This window comes from Lepidochelys kempii, chromosome 10 (assembly GCF_965140285.1).
Source record: "Lepidochelys kempii isolate rLepKem1 chromosome 10, rLepKem1.hap1, whole genome shotgun sequence".
Lineage (NCBI taxonomy): Eukaryota > Metazoa > Chordata > Testudines > Cheloniidae > Lepidochelys > Lepidochelys kempii.
Genome location: NC_136389.1, coordinates 7,460,385 through 7,480,060, shown reverse-complemented (window position 1 = coordinate 7,480,060; position 19,676 = coordinate 7,460,385). Strand labels below are relative to the sequence as shown.

The window sequence follows — 19,676 nt, the reverse complement described above, 5'->3', positions numbered from 1 at the left end:
CGTGTGTTACCCACTCATCAGGGAGGGCCAGATCCTCAGCTTGTGTAAATCAGGGTCGCTCTCTTGGCTTCAGTGAAGCTGTGGCCATTCACACCCACTGAGGATCTGGCCTGAAGAATTTTACAGTGCCTCCAGGTGGAAATAGACATCCTATGGTTTTGGGTCTGGCCATCTGGTCACTTTCCACTATGCACTGACTATTTTGATCATTTTATTGATGCACGTAACTCAAAATGCTACTGAGAGGCTGGCAGATTTTAGTTGGGTCATGCCCAGGGCAGACTGGGACAGAGGGACTGGGGTGGTGGTGGGAGGGAGCGCTACCAGTCTCCCAAAGCAACTGGGTCTCTGTCTGGCAGCCCTTTCCACATGTTCCTCTGTATCCCAACAGCTGTGCTTGTCTCATCCTTTTCTCAGAGATGCTATTGCCAAGATCCTGTACTCCCTGCTCTTCAGCTGGCTCACGGACAGGGTTAACAAGCTGGTCTACCCTAAAAAGGAGGCTCTTTCCATAGCTATTCTGGATATCTATGGGTTCGAGGTGAGCAAGGCAGAGGCTGCATGTGAGATGTTGGCCCATCCCTGATGTCCCTATAGCATATCAGGAGAATAATAACGTGGGACTAAGTGTAGCCTTAGTGTGTGTATGGGCATCTCCCGCTGAAGGCAACGCGGGTCTCAGGCCAGGCCTGAATCCAGCTCCTCGTGAGCTCAGCAGATGACACCGAAAGCCCTGGTGGGACAAATGTGTTACCATCTCATACTGGCACCAGTGTGACCTACTAGGAAACACAGCGTGACTTACTGGGACCGTGGGACAGAAACAAAAGACATTGTGATTGGAAATGATCACACCATACATTAAATTCTCCTGCCTCCAACTCCCCGCGAGGATTCACAGGAATCCCATCCGGGACCTGAGATTCACCCTCCTGCTTTCTGATGCTGCTGCAAACCCTCCCACTTTCAGTCCCCATGGGCTAGCGACCAGGGCGTTTCACTCACCAATTTTCTAATAACATCTGTGGAGAGAGTTATCAATGGCCTGGGCTCCCCCTTCCCCCTCTATGGAGCCTGGCCAGCATTTCCCTGCATGCTTTGCACTTTGCAGCCGTGCACTCAAAATAGTCCCAACTCAGGGCCAGATCCGCAACTGGTGTAAATCATTGCTGCTCTGTTGGGTCAACAGAGCGACGCTAACATACACCAGCCAAGGATCTGGCCTGTCAGTCATCTTACTGTGAAACGGTGGATGTGTTTAACATGCGTCTGGTTCCGTCCTCATGGGTTGTAATCCAGTACGGGCCTGGGTGACATATGCCTCGTTGTCCTGTAAACATGCCAGCGGCAGAGAATCCGGGAATGGTTTGGAGACTTGGATGGTTTTGCCACCTGGGGCAGGATGTTCACTAAGGTCCAGGGCCAAAGTGCCACTTTCAGTTTTTTCCCTTCCTCAGCAGAGCAAATCCCCCTGAATGGTTTGTCAGGCCCCAGGCACTGGTGTCTCCAGAATCGGGGGTGTTTGTGTGTGTTCCAGTCTTGACCTCACCGCCCAAGCTCTGCTGATCCTCACCCACCACCCCAGCCCACCCTGATCTCTAGATCTGTCTGTTCCTGAGCCCCTGTTCCCGTCCCCCAACAACTCCTCCTCCACCCCCCGCCCCGAACTTCCTATGCATAAGAACACAGGAGGTGCCAGGCGGGATCAGACTATCTAGGTCCGTATCCCCTACCTGTGCAATCCAATTCTTTCCTATGCCAGCCGTGGGCCATCTCACAGCTCTGCCAATGTGGCTTAGTCTCGCTGTGTATCATTATCTGCTGTTCCAGTCCGGCTGTACCAGTGCATCTCAGTCCTGATCCCCCTCTCTCCCCCTCATGGGGCCTCCACCGCTGCTCGTCCCACAGCCCCTCAAACCCTGACCTGCAGCACCCCTTGCTATTCCAGTCCTGAGCCTCTCCTCGAGAGATGCAGCCAGTTGTGACCAATGTTGCCATTTTACATGGTCCTTCTGTGATGAGCACCGATGGGAGCGAGGCTGCGGCCCAGCAAATGCATTTGCAGTTTGGAGAAAAGCCAGGATTAAACTTCTAAGTACAGGGGTAAAAGTCTGCTGTGCTCACTCACTATCCCTTAGCCCTGCTGCGCCTGCTTCCAGGCATGCTTTACATGGGTGTGTATTTTCCACAGGACCTCAGCTTTAACAGCTTCGAGCAGCTATGTATCAATTATGCAAACGAATATCTGCAATTCTTCTTCAACAAGATCGTCTTTAAGGAGGAGCAGGTGAGCTGGGGAAGCTGGGTGGAATCGAGGCAGCGCCTGGCCTGTTCCTGCTACCTGCCAAACCTGCAAGTGAGAGAACAGTCCGGCCCCCCTTTATAACACCTCGGGGAAAGCTACACTGGGTGCTACCATTCCTAGTCCCCAGAGCTTACTTCAAAGCCTGCAGGGCAGGCTCCAGGATTATTTGAAACCCCTCATTCTTTGAAGGCCTTTGGTTGATCCCCGTGCCCCCTGGATAATGGGTGTTCTTCTGGAAAAGGTCGGCCTAGTAAGAACTATGTCAAGGCCAAATAATCGTAATAAAGACCTATAAGCCGGCTGACTAAGCCTGAATCACTGCGGCCTTTTGCTACCCCGTGACCTACTTGCATGCGCTTCCTGCAGGAGGAGTACGTCCGGGAACAGATAGAGTGGAAAGAAATCACCTTCAGCGACAATCAGCCCTGCATCGATCTCATTGCTCAAAAGCCACACGGGATTCTGAGGATCCTGGATGACCAGAGCTCCTTCCCACAGGTAGTGGCGCTGCAGAGGGCTTAGCACTGCCCGCGGCTTATTGGAAAAATGCGGTTCATTTTTAAAAGTGATCACGGCGAGCTAACCAGAGAGGCGAGTGCCATTAGCTCCTGCAGATGCCGTGGTAATGGGGCTGATCCGCCAGTCCCTGGGTTCATTCCCATGCCTTGATCTCTGTAAAGGCAGACAGCCTTATTTATATACTCTGATCCTTGTGTACGTAAGCTTTAGATAGGGATCCTGGAGGCATCCTATGGTCACGCTAAAGACATTGGTTCAAATTCAGAGCTGCTGCTTGCAAAGGTGCAATCCCACTGTCCCCCCACCAGGGATGGAGGTGGCCAACCAGGGCAAATAAACTGGAGCAAGGGCAGGATTGGAGCAAAACTGCCATGAAACAGGAATTCTTTCCTCACCGTGGGTGGATGTGGGCACACCAGGGCCCCCTACTGGATGGAATCAGAGTTGCACAACTGTGTGTCACAGGCCCTATGCTGCTGGATGAGATTCTCCTTTAGCTCGCGTGTTAGGAGGGCCTGGCTTTCAGGCTGTGTCCATACTGAAGCTGGAGATGTAATCTCCCACTCCGGCAGCCATACCTGCGCTAGCTCTGACAGAGCTGGCATGCTAAAAATAGCTGCGGCCACATGGGGGGTGGGACAGGTTAACCTTCCCGAGTACACTCCTGTCTGAAACGCTAGGAATGTACCCGGAGCAGCTAGTCTCTCCCATCGCCCATCCAGCTGTGGCTACACTGTGAATGGTATATCTACTCAAGAAATCACACTCTAGCTCCAATGTGGACATACCCTTTGAGCAGGAAGGTCTACAGTTCAGCGGCTGTGTTGCTGTGGAGTTGTGAGTGGTCGTGGGGACACCTGTGCAGCATGGAGAGGTTCAGGAAGTTCCAGGTGGCCGTAGATTGTCTACAGTGGCTTCTAGCCAGGGATCTCAAAGAGCATTTACAGATGTTAATAAACGACGCCTCCCAAGCCCCCTAAGAAGGAGGGGACACTGAGACGTGTAGCAGTGAGGTGACTTGCCTGAGGTTACACAGTGAGTCAGTGGCAGACCTGGGAACAGATCCCCCAAACACGACTGTCTGACTCAGAGTTCTGTGCTCTAGCCATTCGTCAGTGCTCCTTCCAGCTTGTTGCCCCAAATCCAGGTGAGTTTTACCTGCTTTCAGGTTTCATTCCAAATGTTTGGCCAGCTCTGCCAAGTGCTCCCTGTGATGTAATACTCCCCACCTATAGGCCAATGCTGAACATGGTGATGGTGAGGGGAGATATCAGAAGTTCCTTTCTGACCCTTCAGGTTATCAGTTTACATGCCCTGAAGCATGAAAATTTTTTCCACTCCTAAGTTCATATGAATGGCTCCCAGTGTTACCAATGCTCATGTAATCACCCAGCCCTCGATCTGGCTGACTGCTGATGCAGAGCAGTCCACAGGGGCTGGTTAAATAGTGATAAAGGCTGGCTAGAACAGTGAGGCTGCATGCTTGTGGCTGTAGCCTGCAGGCAGTCAGGTTGCCTACTTAACCCCATGCACCCCTATTCCTACTTCCAGGCCACAGACCATACTTTCCTCCAGAAGTGTCATTACCACCATGGCTCCAACGCATTATACTCCAAACCAAAGATGCCTCTCCCAGAGTTCACCATCAAACACTATGCTGGCAAAGTAACCTACCAGGTGAGTGGCTGGAGAATTGGGATTCAGAGTAGGAGCAGTGCTCTGTAGCTGCCAGTCTGGCTCTCTTTCCCACAGCTGTGCCGCGAGTGCTAGATCCTCAGCTGGTGTAAATCACAACTCCAGAGGTGCTCTGCTGGCATACCCCAGCAGAGAATCTGGCCCTTAATTTCTAGATCTTCCATGTCATACCCAATGGGTTTGAGTAACTGGGGAGGGATCTGTTTATTTTTCCAGGTGCACAAGTTCCTGGATAAAAACTATGATCAAGTTCGCCAGGACGTGCTGGACCTTTTTGTCAACAGCAAAACCAAAGTAAGGGCTCACGCTGGCCTCTGACTCTTTGCTGCCATTGCTGGCGGCGCTGGCAGGGAGAGTGGCAGGGAGGGCGCTGGTGATGGATCTGGGGGTTGCCTGATGGTATGGTACAGCAGGATTGCATTTTCTATAAGAGTCAGTGTTGCCTATTAGACAGAGCGGTGGACTGGAGTCAGGAGACCAGGATTCTAGTCCCAGCTCTATCTCTGGCTTATTGGGAATAGACTTCTCTCTGGACCTCAGCGTCCCCAGATGATACTGACCTCCTCTGTAAAGTGCGTCGAGGTCTACAGATGATCAGAGCTAGGTGTGATTGTTACATGTGCTGCCACTCATGAGACTCCCTTTCCCACTCAGAGCAGTGGCCACAGTGAACATAATTAGCTCCTCCAGTGTTCACAGGGCTGCCATGTGATTTCCCCCCTTGGAACGCTGTCATGCCTCTGGGCACTATCTGTTATTTGCCTCTAAAGAGCAGCCCGTCTGCTTGCTCTCTGCCGAACAATGTGAATCCTGGCTACCGTGGCAGAATCATGGAAATCGGAACTAGAGAAGGCCTCTGATGTCACCTCCTTCTTCCCCGGGGCTTGGGGCAGGATCGGTCCCTCTCATAGGTTTCCCAGGGATTTGTCCAGCCGCTGAAGTCCATTCAAGAAGCTTCTTGGATGTGAGTGGAATTGGAACTAGAGAGGTCTGTGGGTAACCCAGAACACGGAGACACCTGCCAACCTTACGGGCTCTTGTTAATCCACCTGGCAAGTTGGCCAGCGTGGTTTGTAAATGTACCGCCTTCCCCCAAGAAGGCGCTCCTGGGCGGGGTGTAACAGACAAGGCCACTCCAGGATTTTGGAGAATACTCACATGCAGATGCTAGAGGCAAGCACTTTGACAGCCACTGAACTCCACTCATTCCCGATTTACTTGCCCTGTCTCACTCCAGCTAACTCGGCCGATAGCACTTTGCTCTTCCCTAGCGCCTTTGGTCTGAGTATCTCAGACAGATCGCGTGACAAAAACCAGATAAGCTTCCCAGCATTCCATGAGGACACAGTACGGGTGATCCCATTTTGTAGGTGGGGAAATGGAGGCACAGAGCAGGGAGGTGACTTTCCCAGGATCACACAGTAAGTCAGTGACAGGGCTGGGAAAAGAACCCAAGAGTCCTGACTCCCATTCCTGTGCTTTAAGTTTTGAACCCTCTGAGGATACACTGTGCACATAACGAACAATAATAATCCCTAACTCTTATCATCGGTAAATCTCAAAGAGCTTCACAGAGGAGGTCAGTATCATTACGCCCATTGTACAGATGGGGAAACTGAGGCCCAGAATGGGGCAGTGACTTGCCTGGGGTCACCCAGCAGGCATTGGCAGAGCTGGGAATAGAACCAGGTCTCCTGAATCCCAATCTAGTGCTTTATCCACTAGGCAACACTACAGAAGACATCTCAACAGAGCCTTATTCCTTCCTGCTTTTTAACTGTGCCCCTCCCTTCCAAGGTGGTGGCCAACCTCTTCTTCGGCCATGCCCAGTTGGTGGCCCAGCAGAGGACCATGATGGGGAAGAACAGCACCGTCACCCGGCGGTATAAAGCACCTACGGTGGCAGCTAAGTTCCAGCAGTCACTCCTGGACCTGGTGGAGAAGATGGAGAGGTGAGTGAGCAGAGAGCTTAAAGAAACAGGGATTCAGAAAAGTGCCTATTCAGAGTGGGGAGGAAATGGGCTGGTGGGAAAGATCTGGCAGCTCCTCATCATTCCACATTCCGGAGTGGGGTATAGACCGGCCCAGAGAGTCGTCCCGCAGAGTCCTGGTCTGGAACATGGAGGGAAGGGATCTTTCCAGGACATTGTAACAACATAGTTGCAATACACTGGTCTCCAGAGCCAGAAGCTAGGACTCTCACGGGGCCCAGGGGAGTTAGGTGCCTTGGAAAGTCCCTGCCGGCGTGGCTGACGTGCCTGGAATGCTCTGTGGTGAAGACAGCTGGTCAGTACTCGGCTTGGTTTCACGGTCACCGTGTGCAGCAGAGACCTCCCAGCACTCCCTGGGAAGCCCTGTGGCCTACAAGCTTGTGGGTTCCTTGGTCTCGGCTCCCCCAGCGGATAATCCTGTCTCTCTCTCCGATTCAGGTGCAACCCGTTCTTCGTCCGCTGCCTCAAACCCAACAACAAGAAGGTAAGAACACGCCATGCGGCTGGTGGGGTGGTGGTGGGGAGGCCGGATGCAGGGTTAGCAGTGCCAAGGGTATGTCTCATTGACATAACCCCGGAGGGGAGTTCCCCCTTCTCTCCCTGTTTCTATTAGTCCTGGGCACAATGGAAATGGTGGGCTGGGGAATGGGCTGTATGGAGAGGGGCTAGGTGTCCCAAGAGGTCTTGTACCTGTGCTGAGCAATGGCTGTGCCCCTGACGTCAGCTGGAGCTGTGGGTGCCCAGCAGCACCTCTGAACATCACGTCTTACCAAGGCACCCACAAAGGGAGCCCACTTTTAAAAACGGGGGCCAAAGTGACATGCCCAAGGCCACCCTGTGAGCCGGTGGCGGGGCCAGGAATGGAAGCTGCAGTTCCTGATTCTCAACCCTGGGCATTACTCACTAGATCTGGCTTCTTCTTAGCATAGGGAGTAAGGCATGGGTGTCCTATATGGGCACTGTGATAAGTGTGCCCAACCCTGGCTGGGGTCACAGTGGGTGCTGTAAAGGGAGGGGGCTGCTGGTAGCCCAGTGCCTTTCAGTTCTGTGCCATGCGGCCTGCAGTGCACCGGGCAAGTCTCCAGTTATGGCTTCACACTGTTCCCCAGCCTGGATCCTATCGCTCTAAAGGCTGTTTGGTGAGATGTCTGGCCTGCAGCTGCCTCATTGAACAAAGGGAGACAATGCACCGAGACTGGACCTCACCCATTGTCTCGGCTTGTTTGCTCTCGAGCAAACACACCTCCTGCTTTTTACCCACTCCCTTTCCTGGTTACCCTCCCAGCTTCCTTTGAGAGAAGAACCAGCTGCTGGGCCAGAGAGACAATAACGCACTGCACTGATGTCTGTCTCTGGCCTCACGCAATATGTGTCCCAACTATCCTCGGCTGGGTGGAATCTCAGGCCTGCTTAAGTGTGTGTGATCACATCGCCCTCTAGAGGCTGAAACTGTGAGAGACTATAAGCCAGGGGTTCTCAAACTGGGGGTCGGGACCCCTCAGGGGGTCGTGAGGTTATTACATGGGGGGTTGTGAGCTGTTAGCCTCCACCTCAAACCCCGCTTTACCTCCAGCATTTATAATGGTGTTAAGTATATAAAAAAACTGTTTTTAATTTATAAGGGGGGGTCGCACTCAGAGGCTTGCTATGTGAAAGGGGTCACCAGTACAAAAGTTTGAGAATCACTGCTATAAGCCTTACTATCACCACACAGACTGCGCATTCGGCCACTTAAGACACATCCGGCCTGGGAGACAGCAACCACTTTATTCCTGGAATAGCATTTGTCACAACCGAGCAGATATAAGCTCTTTGCAAACATGCTGCTTGACACTTTATCACAAAGAGTGGGGTGAAAAAGCTCTGTCCAGAGAGGAGAATCCCCTTGGAGATCAGGCTTTAGTTGCCGGTAGCAGGAGGTTTGCAAGCAGATGAACTGCACAAAAGCATTTCAGTAACATCAGGAAATGCGATGCTTTAGCCATGCTGTCTCATATGCAAGAGATTCCTCCTCCTCATTGCCGCCTTCTCCATTTCTTCCTCTCTCTTCTCCCCCAGAGCTCTCCCGAACCAGTGACACTCCCCGCACCTAGACCCCGATTCAGCAAAGCTCTTAAGTAAATGTGGAGCTTTAGGTCCCACTGAAGTCAGTGGCCTGAACTTGAGCATGTGTCTGAGTGCTTGGCTGAATCGAAGCTCCAAGGCCGAGGATGCTGCATTGCCCCTACACAGCCACCAGCCCTGTCTTCCTCACTCTTGCTTCACTTGGCTCGAACGGGCAATTAAAGCCAGGCTGTAACGACCCCCCTCCCACCTTTCCTTTTGCTCAGGAGCCAGCTGTCTTCGAGGCAGACATTGTCAGCAGCCAGCTCCGGTACTCTGGAATCCTAGAGACCATCCGTATCCGCAAAGAGGGCTTCCCGGTTCGCATCCCCTTCCAGATCTTCATCGACAGGTGCTGCTGCCTGGAGTTGCGGATTCCAGACTGAGAAGCTTTGGGATGGGAGTGGGAAGGGGCATTTCCCAAGAGGGAGCTCGAGCAGACAGTGGGAGTGGTAGGGAGGGAGGGCAAGGTAGATTCCTCATCACTCGAATCAGTTGTAAAGGGGCTGGTCCCCCACACAGGGGGAACACACTGTAGGGAGCAATCCAGTACCGCCCCCCACAGGCGGCTCCTATCAGGTCTCTTCCCTCTCTAATTTAAATGAGTACTGGGGATCGTGTCTCCCGAATTTCTGTTCTGGGCCCCGTTCTTGGCTCTGATGTGGGTGGAATTACTCAAGAGGGTTTGACTTGACTTGAGTCTGGATCTCATGCCTTAACTGTGCTCCCGGGGCCCTACAGGTACAGGTGCCTCTTAGATATCCGGCCTGGCATCACCCCAGATGGCGTGAGCTGTGTAGAGGTGCTGAAGAAGCTGTGTGCTGTGAGTCCCACCATGTACTGCATTGGAGTCAGCAAGGTACGGTTGTTGCCTTCCCCTTTGACCATGGCCAAGAATCTCTGCGTAGCCTGGACAGGGGAAGGGAAATCAAGGGCAAGATGCTGTATGGATTCTGCCTATGGTGAGGGCTTATGGCTGGCTGGATGATGTCTCAGCCTGGGGAAACCCTGCACCATTTGTATCCTGTGGGCCACAGGATTTGTTTGCAGGGACTGGCAGGGGAAGCTACCTCTGGAGGTTCCCCTGCATGAACCAGCCGCTCCAGGGAGGGCAGAGAAGGGCCTGGGCGGCCGGGCAACATTTGTCAAGGTTTGTGGACTGTTAGGGAGACTGGATCAACGTCTGCAAACAGAGCGGAATCCCAAACCATAACGATGGGCCTGAGGTCACATTTTCAGTTGTGCCCACGCAGCGTGCACGTGCAGCCATGCCCACGGAACGGCGTGCCCAGCTTGCACGTGGAACTGCACTTGTGAATCAAGTAACGGCACTCACGAGTGGCCCCTGGTGTGCAGAGTGGGTTCTCTGCATGAACGCTTACCTGCTCGCATGTGCAATCGTGGCGACTCCGTGCACACCATTGCACACGCACTTTTCACACGTGCACGATATAGGAAAATTAAATCCTAACCCTACCATTATTTCCTGGGGCTGCCCTGTCTGTCTGTCTGTGTCCATCTGTTGTCTTGAGTCTTTGGCTTAGATTGAAAGCTCTTTGGGGCAGGGGCTGTGTATGGTTCTGTGTTGGTACAGTGGGGTCTTGGTCTCTGACTGGAGCTCCTGCATGCTACCACCATACAAATAATAATAATGCTAATTATAATAATAATCAAGCCCAGATTGTGCAACACTTGTTTGTATGAATCCCATCAGTTCATGCCTGCCAAAGGCCTCCTGGAAGAAGGGTGCTGAACCACTCCAGAAGTCAGTATCGCCAACCCCAGAAGTTCAAAAATCATGAATCAGACCCCCAACTATCATGTGATTGGCCCCAGTATTATGAGATTTTAAAAATATATTATGTTTTTGATTTGGCTTTGATTTTTGAATTCCCCATGTGTGTAGGGCAGTTATAGTGTGTAATCGCCCCCTGTCCTGCCAAGGTGCGTGTGGGGCAGTTACTGTGTGATCTCCTGCTGCCCCCCCACACTCCCCCCACAGGGGTGTGTGGGACAATTAGTGTAGCCAATAAGATGGTTCTGGCCTTGCTGCAGAAGCTCTTGCTGTTGCTTGATGGTGCAGAGCTTTCAGCTTCTCTCCACCCCCCAAATTCTAATTAATGAATTATCTGTCCCTCCCCCAGCCCCACATCAGCTTTACCCCCACAACCCACAGCCTCATTTGCAGTTGCAGGGACTCCTCACTGCCCTGCTTACCAGCCTTGGTGTAGCAAGGATTGAGAGGGACAGGGGGGAAGAGCAGGGAGCAAACTGAGCCCGTGCTCACAGGAGGGAGGGGCAGGAGGAAGTGAAAAGAACCCAGCAGCTCATCCCTACCCAAAAACTCCTCTTGGCTCATGGGCCAGAGCAAAGGGGGAGTTCTGCCTGCATCTGTGGGGGCTGTGATTGGCTGCCCATCCCCAGGAGGCAGGGCAGTGGGGAAGGCAGCCAATCAGGGGATGTCCCCCCACCCCAGGCAGGGCTGAAATTGGCAAGAGAGTGGGAGCATCTCATGTCATCGCCAGACATGCTCCAGTCCTGGCCGAAATCCTTGTGTGGAAACGGCGTGAGCTGGAGGCACCGCGAGTGAGCGGTCATTGCAGGCGTTCATTATTCCTTGTCTTTTGGAAGCAGCCAGAGGGCTCAGTGGGCCTCAGGGCCCCATTGTGCTGTGAGCTGAACAAAGCAGCGGGCTCCCCGCTCCCCAGATCATTCAGACATTACACAGACCAAATCTTCTGCCGTCTCCAGCGCTGGGCCGGGGTGAGGTGGGGGAGTTATGGTCTCTGCTGCCCCCACGGTGGTCAGGGAATCCCCAGACATTCCCCTGTTTCAGGTGGGTTTCCTGTGGGAGCCATTTGCTATGGCTGAGCCGATGTCAAAGCCCAGAGACTGCAGGGGTCTGTTGTGTGCAGTGCTTTTTTTTAGAGTGTCTGCATGTCTCTGGGGATTTAGTCCCTGGATCTTTGTCCCCATGTCATAGAGCACTGCCCAAAGCATGATCTAGTCCCCTAGAAACACTCTGCCTGCTGGGCCTGGTGGTTTATCCCCGACTGGTGCTAGGGCCCGTAACATTGGCATGTGATGCTCTGTCGGCTCTGATCACGATGGGAAAATTCAGACGTGCCCTTCACCGTAGTGCCCACGGCCTCTTTGATAGCCAGACCTGTTGGGAGTTGGAAACAGACGTTGTCATAGCGAGAGTGATTACAGCTGGCATTAAAGGGACACTGGCTGGAAGTGGGCATGGCTGCCGTCCTGCATGGTGACGGTACTCTTGGCCTGATACAGCCCTGAAAATCCTGCTGCCAAACTGGCCCCCTGGAGCCCTGATTACATGAGGTGGGGGTCAGAGCTTGGGCCCCCAAGCTGCTGCAGGGGATGCTCGTGGCTGGGGTTGCACCCTCTCTCCCATGCCTGGGCCACGTCAATGACCAGCTCTCCTCGCTCGCAGGGAGGGTCACTGGTGGGCAAAGCTTTCGGAGGCGAGGGGAGTCCTTGATGCGCCAAGGAGAACCCTAGCTGGGTGACCTCAGCTAAGCACAGCCAGGGAGCTGGGCTTGCTGGGATCATGGGTGGGGGGGTCCATTAGGTCACACTCTCCTCCCTCACCAGCCCCGCTCACCAGCTGCCACGGGATGGAAACTGACGAGCACCCCCCCTGGCCCAAACACCTGCGTCTTTGGATGCCCTGGGCCACGACTGTGGTGCCCTGCCTTACAGCCATCAACCCCTTGGCGTCCGGACTCGGGTTGCCCTGCTGTGCAGCCCTCAGCAGAGTGGGATAATGAGATGTCCTGTGGCCATCTGCATGCAGCTCACGCGGGGCAGAGGCTTAAGCCAAACCCTTCCCAACCCTACTTTGCTACTTCTCATAGAGCCTGCCCCAGACCCCACTGAAATCAAGAAGAGTCTTTCCATTCCCTCCCACAAGCGCTGGGCCAGGCCCCTGGCACTGGGAGCAGAGGTCCCATGGAGGTCAGTGGGAGCGGCTGGAGCCTGGGGCAGAAGCAGGAGCAGGCCCCAGCCTGGCTGGTGTCTGTTGGGTGAGCAGGTCAGAAGCTGCCCCCCCGCAGGGGTGGGTGCTGATGCCTTTTCTCTCTCTCCCTGCTGCCAGCTGTTCATGAAGGAACACCTGTACCAGCTGCTGGAGAGCAAGCGGGACCGTGCCCTGCACCTGGCAGCGCTCACCCTGCAGCGTTGTGCCCGCACCTTCTTCATCAAGAGACGCTTCCGCTCACTGCGCCGCAAGATCATCCTCCTCCAAAGCCAGTCCCGGGGCTACCTGGCCAGGTGCTGGGGGGTGGGGCACCGCCGGGGTGCCGCTCTGCCCTGCCGCGCAGGGGCCCAGCCAGCCTCTCACTCTCCTGCTTGGGAAGGGCCGCAGGGACGAGCTACTGGGGGACCAAAGCCCACACCAAGGCCCCAAGCCCTTCGGGGCGCCCCTGGGCTGAGTTTCGAGTGGCCCTGCGCTGAGCTTTGGGATCAGGCGGGATCCAGGCAAAACCAAACCGTTTCAATGGGCGGAGCATAGACTATTAGAGACATGTTCGAAACACGGGGGGGGGAGAGGGGGGGAGAATCTGCCCCCACTGCACTGGTGTCAAGGCCTATGGAGCAGGCACGACCTTTCACCCCACGGCAACCCCCGCCCCCCAAAGGACCTGATCCAAAGGCCATTGGCAAGATTCCCATCAACATCAGTGGGGTTTGGCTCGGGCCCCCAGCTTCCGTGTTACATGTATGTAGAATCCTTGGGTAGAGTCCAAACCAGCGGGGCACCTGCAAGCGAGCCGTGCTGCCGACTGTCATTGGAGGATGGGCTGAAAATCTCTGTTCTCTCCCTAACCATTCCAGCTAGAAGTTGCGGAGGGGAGGACGGGGAGCTGGACTGGGAGCATCCGGCAGCAAACGGGGGACAGGCTGATTCGGTGCCATAGGAGCACTCTGGTGTCACGCACCTATGGCCAGTGCTGGTCAGGCAGAGCCCAGAGTCCCTTCCCTGTGCATGACTTCCCACCTTCCCGAAGCTGAGCTATTTGTTCCTGTTATTTGGGCAGTGCCAGGGGCCTTCCCCCTGGGCTGGGATCTGGGTACGGGGCCCGGCGTAGAGACTTCCACCTCCTCCACTAACCACGGGGTTGCTGTCCCCTGCAGGCAGAGGTACAAGAGGCTGAGGAAGAGTCTGATCAAGTTCAGGTCCCTGGTGCATATGTACGTGAATCGCAGGAGGTACCTCAAGGTGAGAGCAAGCGGCTGGCGCGGCGGAATGGCCCGGGGGGCGATGGGAGGGAAGGGGGTCGTGCGATGTGCCACGGGCCTGTATCTCAGGGAGCTCCGTCGGTCAGGACTAAGGGGCAACAGCAGAACTGTGGGGGGCTCAGGGGTGGAATAGCAGGTCGGGATGGAGGGGCACTGGCAGAAGCTTGCACTGTCTGTCCTTGTCTCTAGCTTTTGCTGTAGCACCAAATTCACCCAGAAAATCCAGAGTGTATTTAGGGGTAGGGGTGTCATTACCAGTCGCTCAGGCAGAAGTGAGGACGTAAGAACAGCCAGGCTGGGTCAGACCAATGGTCCGTCTGGGCCCGGATCCTGTCTTCTCATGGTGGCTGGCGCCAGATGCCCCCGGGGGAGTGAAGAGAACAGGGCAATTTATCAAATGATCCATCCCCTGTCCTGGCTCCTGCGCTGTGGGGGTGGTGCAGTCAAACCATCTGGCTGCTATGGGCCTGTGCCACACGGGGCTGGTGTTAGTGACAGCCGCTTTGCACAGGGCCAGCGACAGGGGTGTGACTCTGACCAGACGTGTAGGAGACACCGACATTGACGGAATTCATCGAAACCTGACTGGAGTCTTTGAAAGTGTGTCTGCTCCCTGCCCCACCAGCACAGGGGCGTTGACTGGCTGTCACATGGGAGTGAGATCCCAATGCTGGCACGTGCCCAGAAGCCCCTGGAGAGATGTGTGATTGCAGAGGGAATGGCATTCAGGTTTTGGACTCCAGCCAGTGCCGTGGGCCAGGGCAGGATCCTCTGGGCCAGAGCCAGCTGCTGAGCTGCTGGAAGTGAGAGCATCTTGTATGCTCCTGGTCCGCTGTCAGTGGCATCTGATCTTACCCGTGATGCTGGCTGGGGGGGAGGGTGTTCCCCTGCTGGCTGGGGACTCGGGAAGCTATGGATAGCCTGCAGTGGGGGTGCAGATCCAGCCGTGCGTGACCCCCCTGCCTAAGGGAAAGATGGAGGGCGGGGAGCTGCAGAGCGTATGAGACGCTCCCCCAGGGTGAGGAGCCCCCAGTGGCCACTTGCCTTGCCTGTGCTAATGCCCAGCCCTGCCTATGGCTCGCTCCTCACCATCTGGCCCCCAGTGCTCCCAGTTCAGAGCAGAGACTCTCTGGCTGCTGTGCTGGGGGTGGGAGATCTGGGCCAGGCACCCGCGTGCCGGCACAGGAGGAAGGGTTAAGCCTTGACTTCGCCAGCTCTGTAGGCAAACAAACAGAGCAGCCTCAAAGCAGCGAGTCCCGCCCCGGCCAGCTGTGCAGGGACGAGCACGTCCCCTGCCCCAGGCACGGCAGCTGTGCCCCCAGGAGCCAGTCGGGGCCCATGAAGAGTGTCCGGTTCCAGCTGGGTGGCAAGGACACGGTGAGTAACCAGCCAGAGCGTCCGGCCCAGCCTAGCCGGGTGACAGGGACGAGCGCAGGGGAGCCAGGCGCAGCCTCTCTGCATGTGCAGGAGGGATCCTGGTGCCCACTCCCAGTGCCTGCCTGGGCGTGGGCACTGGGCTGTCTTCTGATACTGATGGGCCCCGGGGCTGGTCTCCTGCTGCCTTTCTTCCAGCGCTCAGGACAGGGAGAGGATAGAGCCAGGCATGGTGCAGGCAAGGGCTGGGCACCCTTCCCGTTCCCAGCTCTGCTGATACCCCCCAATACAACCTGCAGCCCCCTGCTATCCCAGCGCTGGGCTCCCCCCACAGCTGTGCTGAGGGGGGTGCTGGCAACAGGGGAGCCCCTCCAGGTCTTGCGTGTCCATGCGCTGTCCAGCCACCAGCCCAGCCTGCTGTACCTCGCCGTACAGAACTCTGATCCTGCTGGTTTGGCTTCATTCCCGCATCACCCTCCCGCGCCCCTCCCATCCCGGCCAGATTCCTAGCGGGCAAGTGACCCGGCCCAGGCACCCGGAGCCATTCGCACAGCAGCCGGCCGGGTGTGTGTCGCGGCTGCTCTCCACGTGCCAATGTGCTCTGCTTTCAGAGGAAGGAGGAGGCTCGCAGGCGGGCGGAGGAGGAGCAGAAGGCGGCTGAGCAGGTACCGCCCGGTGGCCTCACGTGCAAGCATGCTGGTGCGTGTACGTGTGTCGCGTGTGTGTAGCACGGGCAGGGACAGGTGTGCGAGTGCACGGGTGCGTGGGCGGGAAGGATGTTTGCGCCTGCATGCTGATGCGGGTAGAGGGCACACCTTGGACGTCGGCGGGGTGGGGAGTGCATGCCACTGCCCCTCAGAGTGTGCGTGTGTCCCCCCCCCCGGGCTCTGCGGTGGGTGAGGTGTGCCTGGGCTGGGGGTGGGCTTACGGTAGCTGCCCACTGGAGCAGTTCTGGGTCACGTTCTGCTGTTGCCCGTGTCAGCTGGACTCGGCCTCCTCCCGATACCTGGCGGGGATGGTCGAAGGGCTCAGGGCCCTGCGGAGCGAAGCAGGTGGCCGTCTCTCCGTCTGTGGGTCCTGCTGCGGCCGGGTTCTGGGAGCCCAGCCTGGGCTCCCCCCGCACAGGGGATTGGACCCAGAGAGGTGATGGGAGCGGGGGGAGCCTGTTAGATCATCCAGCTCAGCACCGGAGGAGAGCGTGGACGGTGACGGGTGTCTCTGTGCTCTGCTCTCAGGAGCTGACCAAGAGGGAGGTGGTGGATGTAACGCACCTGGAAGTCCCCGCTGAGCTGGCAGGGCTGCTGGAGCTGGCAGCAGGTAAGCGCTCATTTCCCACAGAGGGCTGGGTCGGAGCAGCTGGGAATGGTCCAGTGGCGATCCAGGCCACTAGCAAAGTCAGCTTCACCAGCACCGTCCTACTGTCCCTGTGGACGATCCCATGGGGTGTTCACCCAAGACTGCCCTGCTAAACATCTGCCTGCTTATGTGCAGCTCAGATGCCAGACTTCACCCCAGAGGTGGTTGCCCTGCAGTGATAGGTGAGGAACTCCCTAAATGTAGGGGGGTCAAATTCTAGCCAACTACTGCAGCCCTAGTACACCATGGGAGTCACGAGGGTGCAGTGAAGAAAAAGGACCTGTCCCCCAGCCTGTTAAATGCCTTGGGACCCTCAGGGAGAAAGGCCGGCTAGAGATGGAAACTGTTATCACAACCAAGTCAGCAACATTGCACCAAGCTTCCGTCTAAACAGAGACTAGAGCGACCCCTTCCTAGAGAGGAGGCAGCAGGGGTCCAAACAGACTCGATTCTAGGCAGAGCTGTCTAGTGGTTAGAGCAAGGGACAGGGTTCAGGATGCCTGGGTTATATTCCCAGTTCTGTCATTGGCCTCTGGGCCTCAGTTTCCCCTGGAATACTGTTCGGTTTAGCTGGGCCACGTTGGTCTAGGAGTCTCCAGAGAGAGTCAGTGAGCGCTGTCTCTGCCCCGCCCCAAGAAGGAGCTCAACCCAGCCTCCTGGCTGCACCAACACGGGTTTGATTCTGACCTGCCCTGGAGCCGAAGGATCCCGGGCTGACACCCCCCAGGGAGCTTCTGTTTGTTGCCCACCTTTATTCCATAAGCCAGTGGCAGGGGCTGGAGCCCCTCCACCTCCCCACCCCACTGACTCCTGGTGCCTCTGTTCTGCCCCAGCTCACAAGCCGATGAATGCTCAGTGCGTCGTTCCGGTCCCTTCGCCCAAACTGCAAACGAACTCCCAGCTCACCCTGCCGCTCGACATCAACAACTACCCAATGGCCAAGTACGTGTGGGTCCACTTCCAGGTAAGGGAGACACTGAGCAGCCCCCTGAGCCACTCCGTGCCCTCTAAAGAACAGGCAGTATAAGGAGGGAGTGATGCTCAATAGTTAGCTGGGACCGGAAGCCAGGACCCCTGGGTTCTATTCCTGTCTCTGGGAGTTAGAGAGCGTGCTGGGAGTTAAAACTTCAGGGCTCTCCTCCAGCTCTGGGAGGTAGTGTTAAGTGATTACAGCAGGGGCCTGGGAGTCAGGACTGCTGGAGTCTCTTCCCGCCTCTGCCACTGACTCGCCGAATGACCTTGGGCAAGTTACTTACCCACACTTTCCCCATCTGCAAAACGGGGCCAATGGTGCTTACTGACTTCCCAGGGAAGTTAGGAGGGGCCTGATCCTGTGACATGCTGAGCACCAGGTAAATGAGCACGGAGGATGCTGAGGCTTGGATGCAAGGGGTGCTTCCAGGCAGATTGTAGCATCTATGAATGGGCCTGAGTTTAAAGGGACTCTTTTGAGAGAAAATGAGACGATTGGAGAAAGGAAGTACGCTTCTCTGGGATCCTGGCTCCCCTTTGATCACTGAATCAACGTCCCTGACCTGTGTGTGCCATGTGCCTTCTGGGTTTCACTCAGCCCAGACCGGGATCCTAGCCAGCTTTATTCTAGTCCGTCACGTCATTTGGGTCTCATGCATGCAGCAGGATGCCACAATCCACAGGCAGATGTTCGCATTTTTGTCCAGAAGATCTTGTCGTCATCTCATTCAAATCCTCACTCACGCGTTTCTCTTCCCAGGAGATTGTGCACAGCGTCTGCTGGTGACAGGGGCCGGGTCCTGCTCTCCACTCTGCTCCTGGAGTGATGGAATCACTCCGTGTGTGAGAGCAGAATACGGCCCCTGGCTCGGCATTTGGCCTGTGCCTGTCTCGTGGAAGTGGTGTGCACACGTGCGATGCCACTGTCTGACAGACCGTTCTGTATTTCTCGAGCTGGATGCTGGCCTACCTCCCTCACTTCCCAGCTGAACACGCCGGGATTGGAAGCTCGGTGCTGGGGGATTTTGTAATGTTCCTTGAGTCACCAATGATCGTTCCAGCCAGGACCTTTCAACGGGCCTGGCCTGTCGTTGGCCTTCATGGCTGCCCATAGTCTGAGCTTTGCCACATCCCTGCAGCCGAGTTCAATGCTCCTGTCCTCTATTGCCCCGCAGGAGCCATTGTTTGGGATGCTCTCCGTGCCACTGGCATCCCCTCTGACCCAGCTGGAGGAGGAGCTCGTGCAAGAAGCGCTCAGTCTGTTCAAGCTGGTAGGTCGGCGTTCACAGCATCTCCTGGCCTCGTCCCCAAGGCCTCTGGTTTGTCCAGAGCGTCTGCTTGCAGTCTGGGAATTGCAGAGGAAAGGGAGCAAGGCTCCGTCCATCCAAGGAGTAGGAGGATTCATGGCCAATGGGCATAAATCCATAAATCAGTTTGAGCTGGAGGCCTGGGATGCCCCCTCATGTCCTGCCTCCAGCCCCTGATCCCTGGCCTGACTCTGCTGACCTGGCCATAGGCACATGCTCAGAGGGGCCTTTCAGCAGGGATGGAGGGAACAAAACCACCAGGAGTTCACAGCATTGCCATGGGACCTCGTGGCTTCCCCAGTGCCAGCCCAGCACCCACGACGGGTGATGCTAAAGATCTTCACCCCCCATCTCTAAAGGGGCTCCCTGTCCCAGCCCACTCAGAGCCCAGGGTGGTGGGGCTGGGACAGGGAGCTCTTCAGCAGGAGAGGGTCTTGTCTTCTTCCTTCCTGCTGCAACAACAGTTACGGCACTTGCACGTCATTCTGCCTGGGATACCGTGCTGGGGAGGAGACCCTGAGGAAGGGGAGGAGCGGGAGCAGATGCGGCCTACCTTTGGCAGGGGCGAGGAGCAGCAGCATGGCCACCACACTGCCCACTCGGGTTTGGCCTTGCAGCGCCCCGTCACGATGGAGGGGTCTGGGGCCAAACCTGAGTGGGGCACCCTGGGCAGTGGGGCAGCCAGCGCTGCTCTTCCGCCCCCCTGGCCAGTGGGGCCAGCTCCTGGACCAGTGCTCTGCCCAGGGGCCTGCCAGCCCTGTCCCCTCTCAGGGACGGGGGGTGACACTGCAC

At 56.2% G+C, this 19,676-nt stretch overlaps 1 protein-coding gene across 1 annotated transcript in view; it reads left to right on the top strand.

Annotated features, from left to right (window-relative positions):
- Window positions 1–19,676, top strand: part of MYO15A (myosin XVA) — an 87,971-nt gene that overhangs the window by 18,928 nt on the left and 49,367 nt on the right. The window contains exons 17-30 of the mRNA XM_078854471.1: window positions 418–541; window positions 2,192–2,287; window positions 2,672–2,803; window positions 4,376–4,501; window positions 4,736–4,813; window positions 6,317–6,471; window positions 6,949–6,994; window positions 8,841–8,965; window positions 9,355–9,472; window positions 12,731–12,906; window positions 13,771–13,865; window positions 16,447–16,566; window positions 17,439–17,569; window positions 18,753–18,848. Coding sequence (XP_078710597.1) covers window positions 418–541; window positions 2,192–2,287; window positions 2,672–2,803; window positions 4,376–4,501; window positions 4,736–4,813; window positions 6,317–6,471; window positions 6,949–6,994; window positions 8,841–8,965; window positions 9,355–9,472; window positions 12,731–12,906; window positions 13,771–13,865; window positions 16,447–16,566; window positions 17,439–17,569; window positions 18,753–18,848 — 1,618 coding nt within the window. The remainder of the gene's footprint in view (window positions 1–417; window positions 542–2,191; window positions 2,288–2,671; window positions 2,804–4,375; window positions 4,502–4,735; window positions 4,814–6,316; window positions 6,472–6,948; window positions 6,995–8,840; window positions 8,966–9,354; window positions 9,473–12,730; window positions 12,907–13,770; window positions 13,866–16,446; window positions 16,567–17,438; window positions 17,570–18,752; window positions 18,849–19,676) is intronic.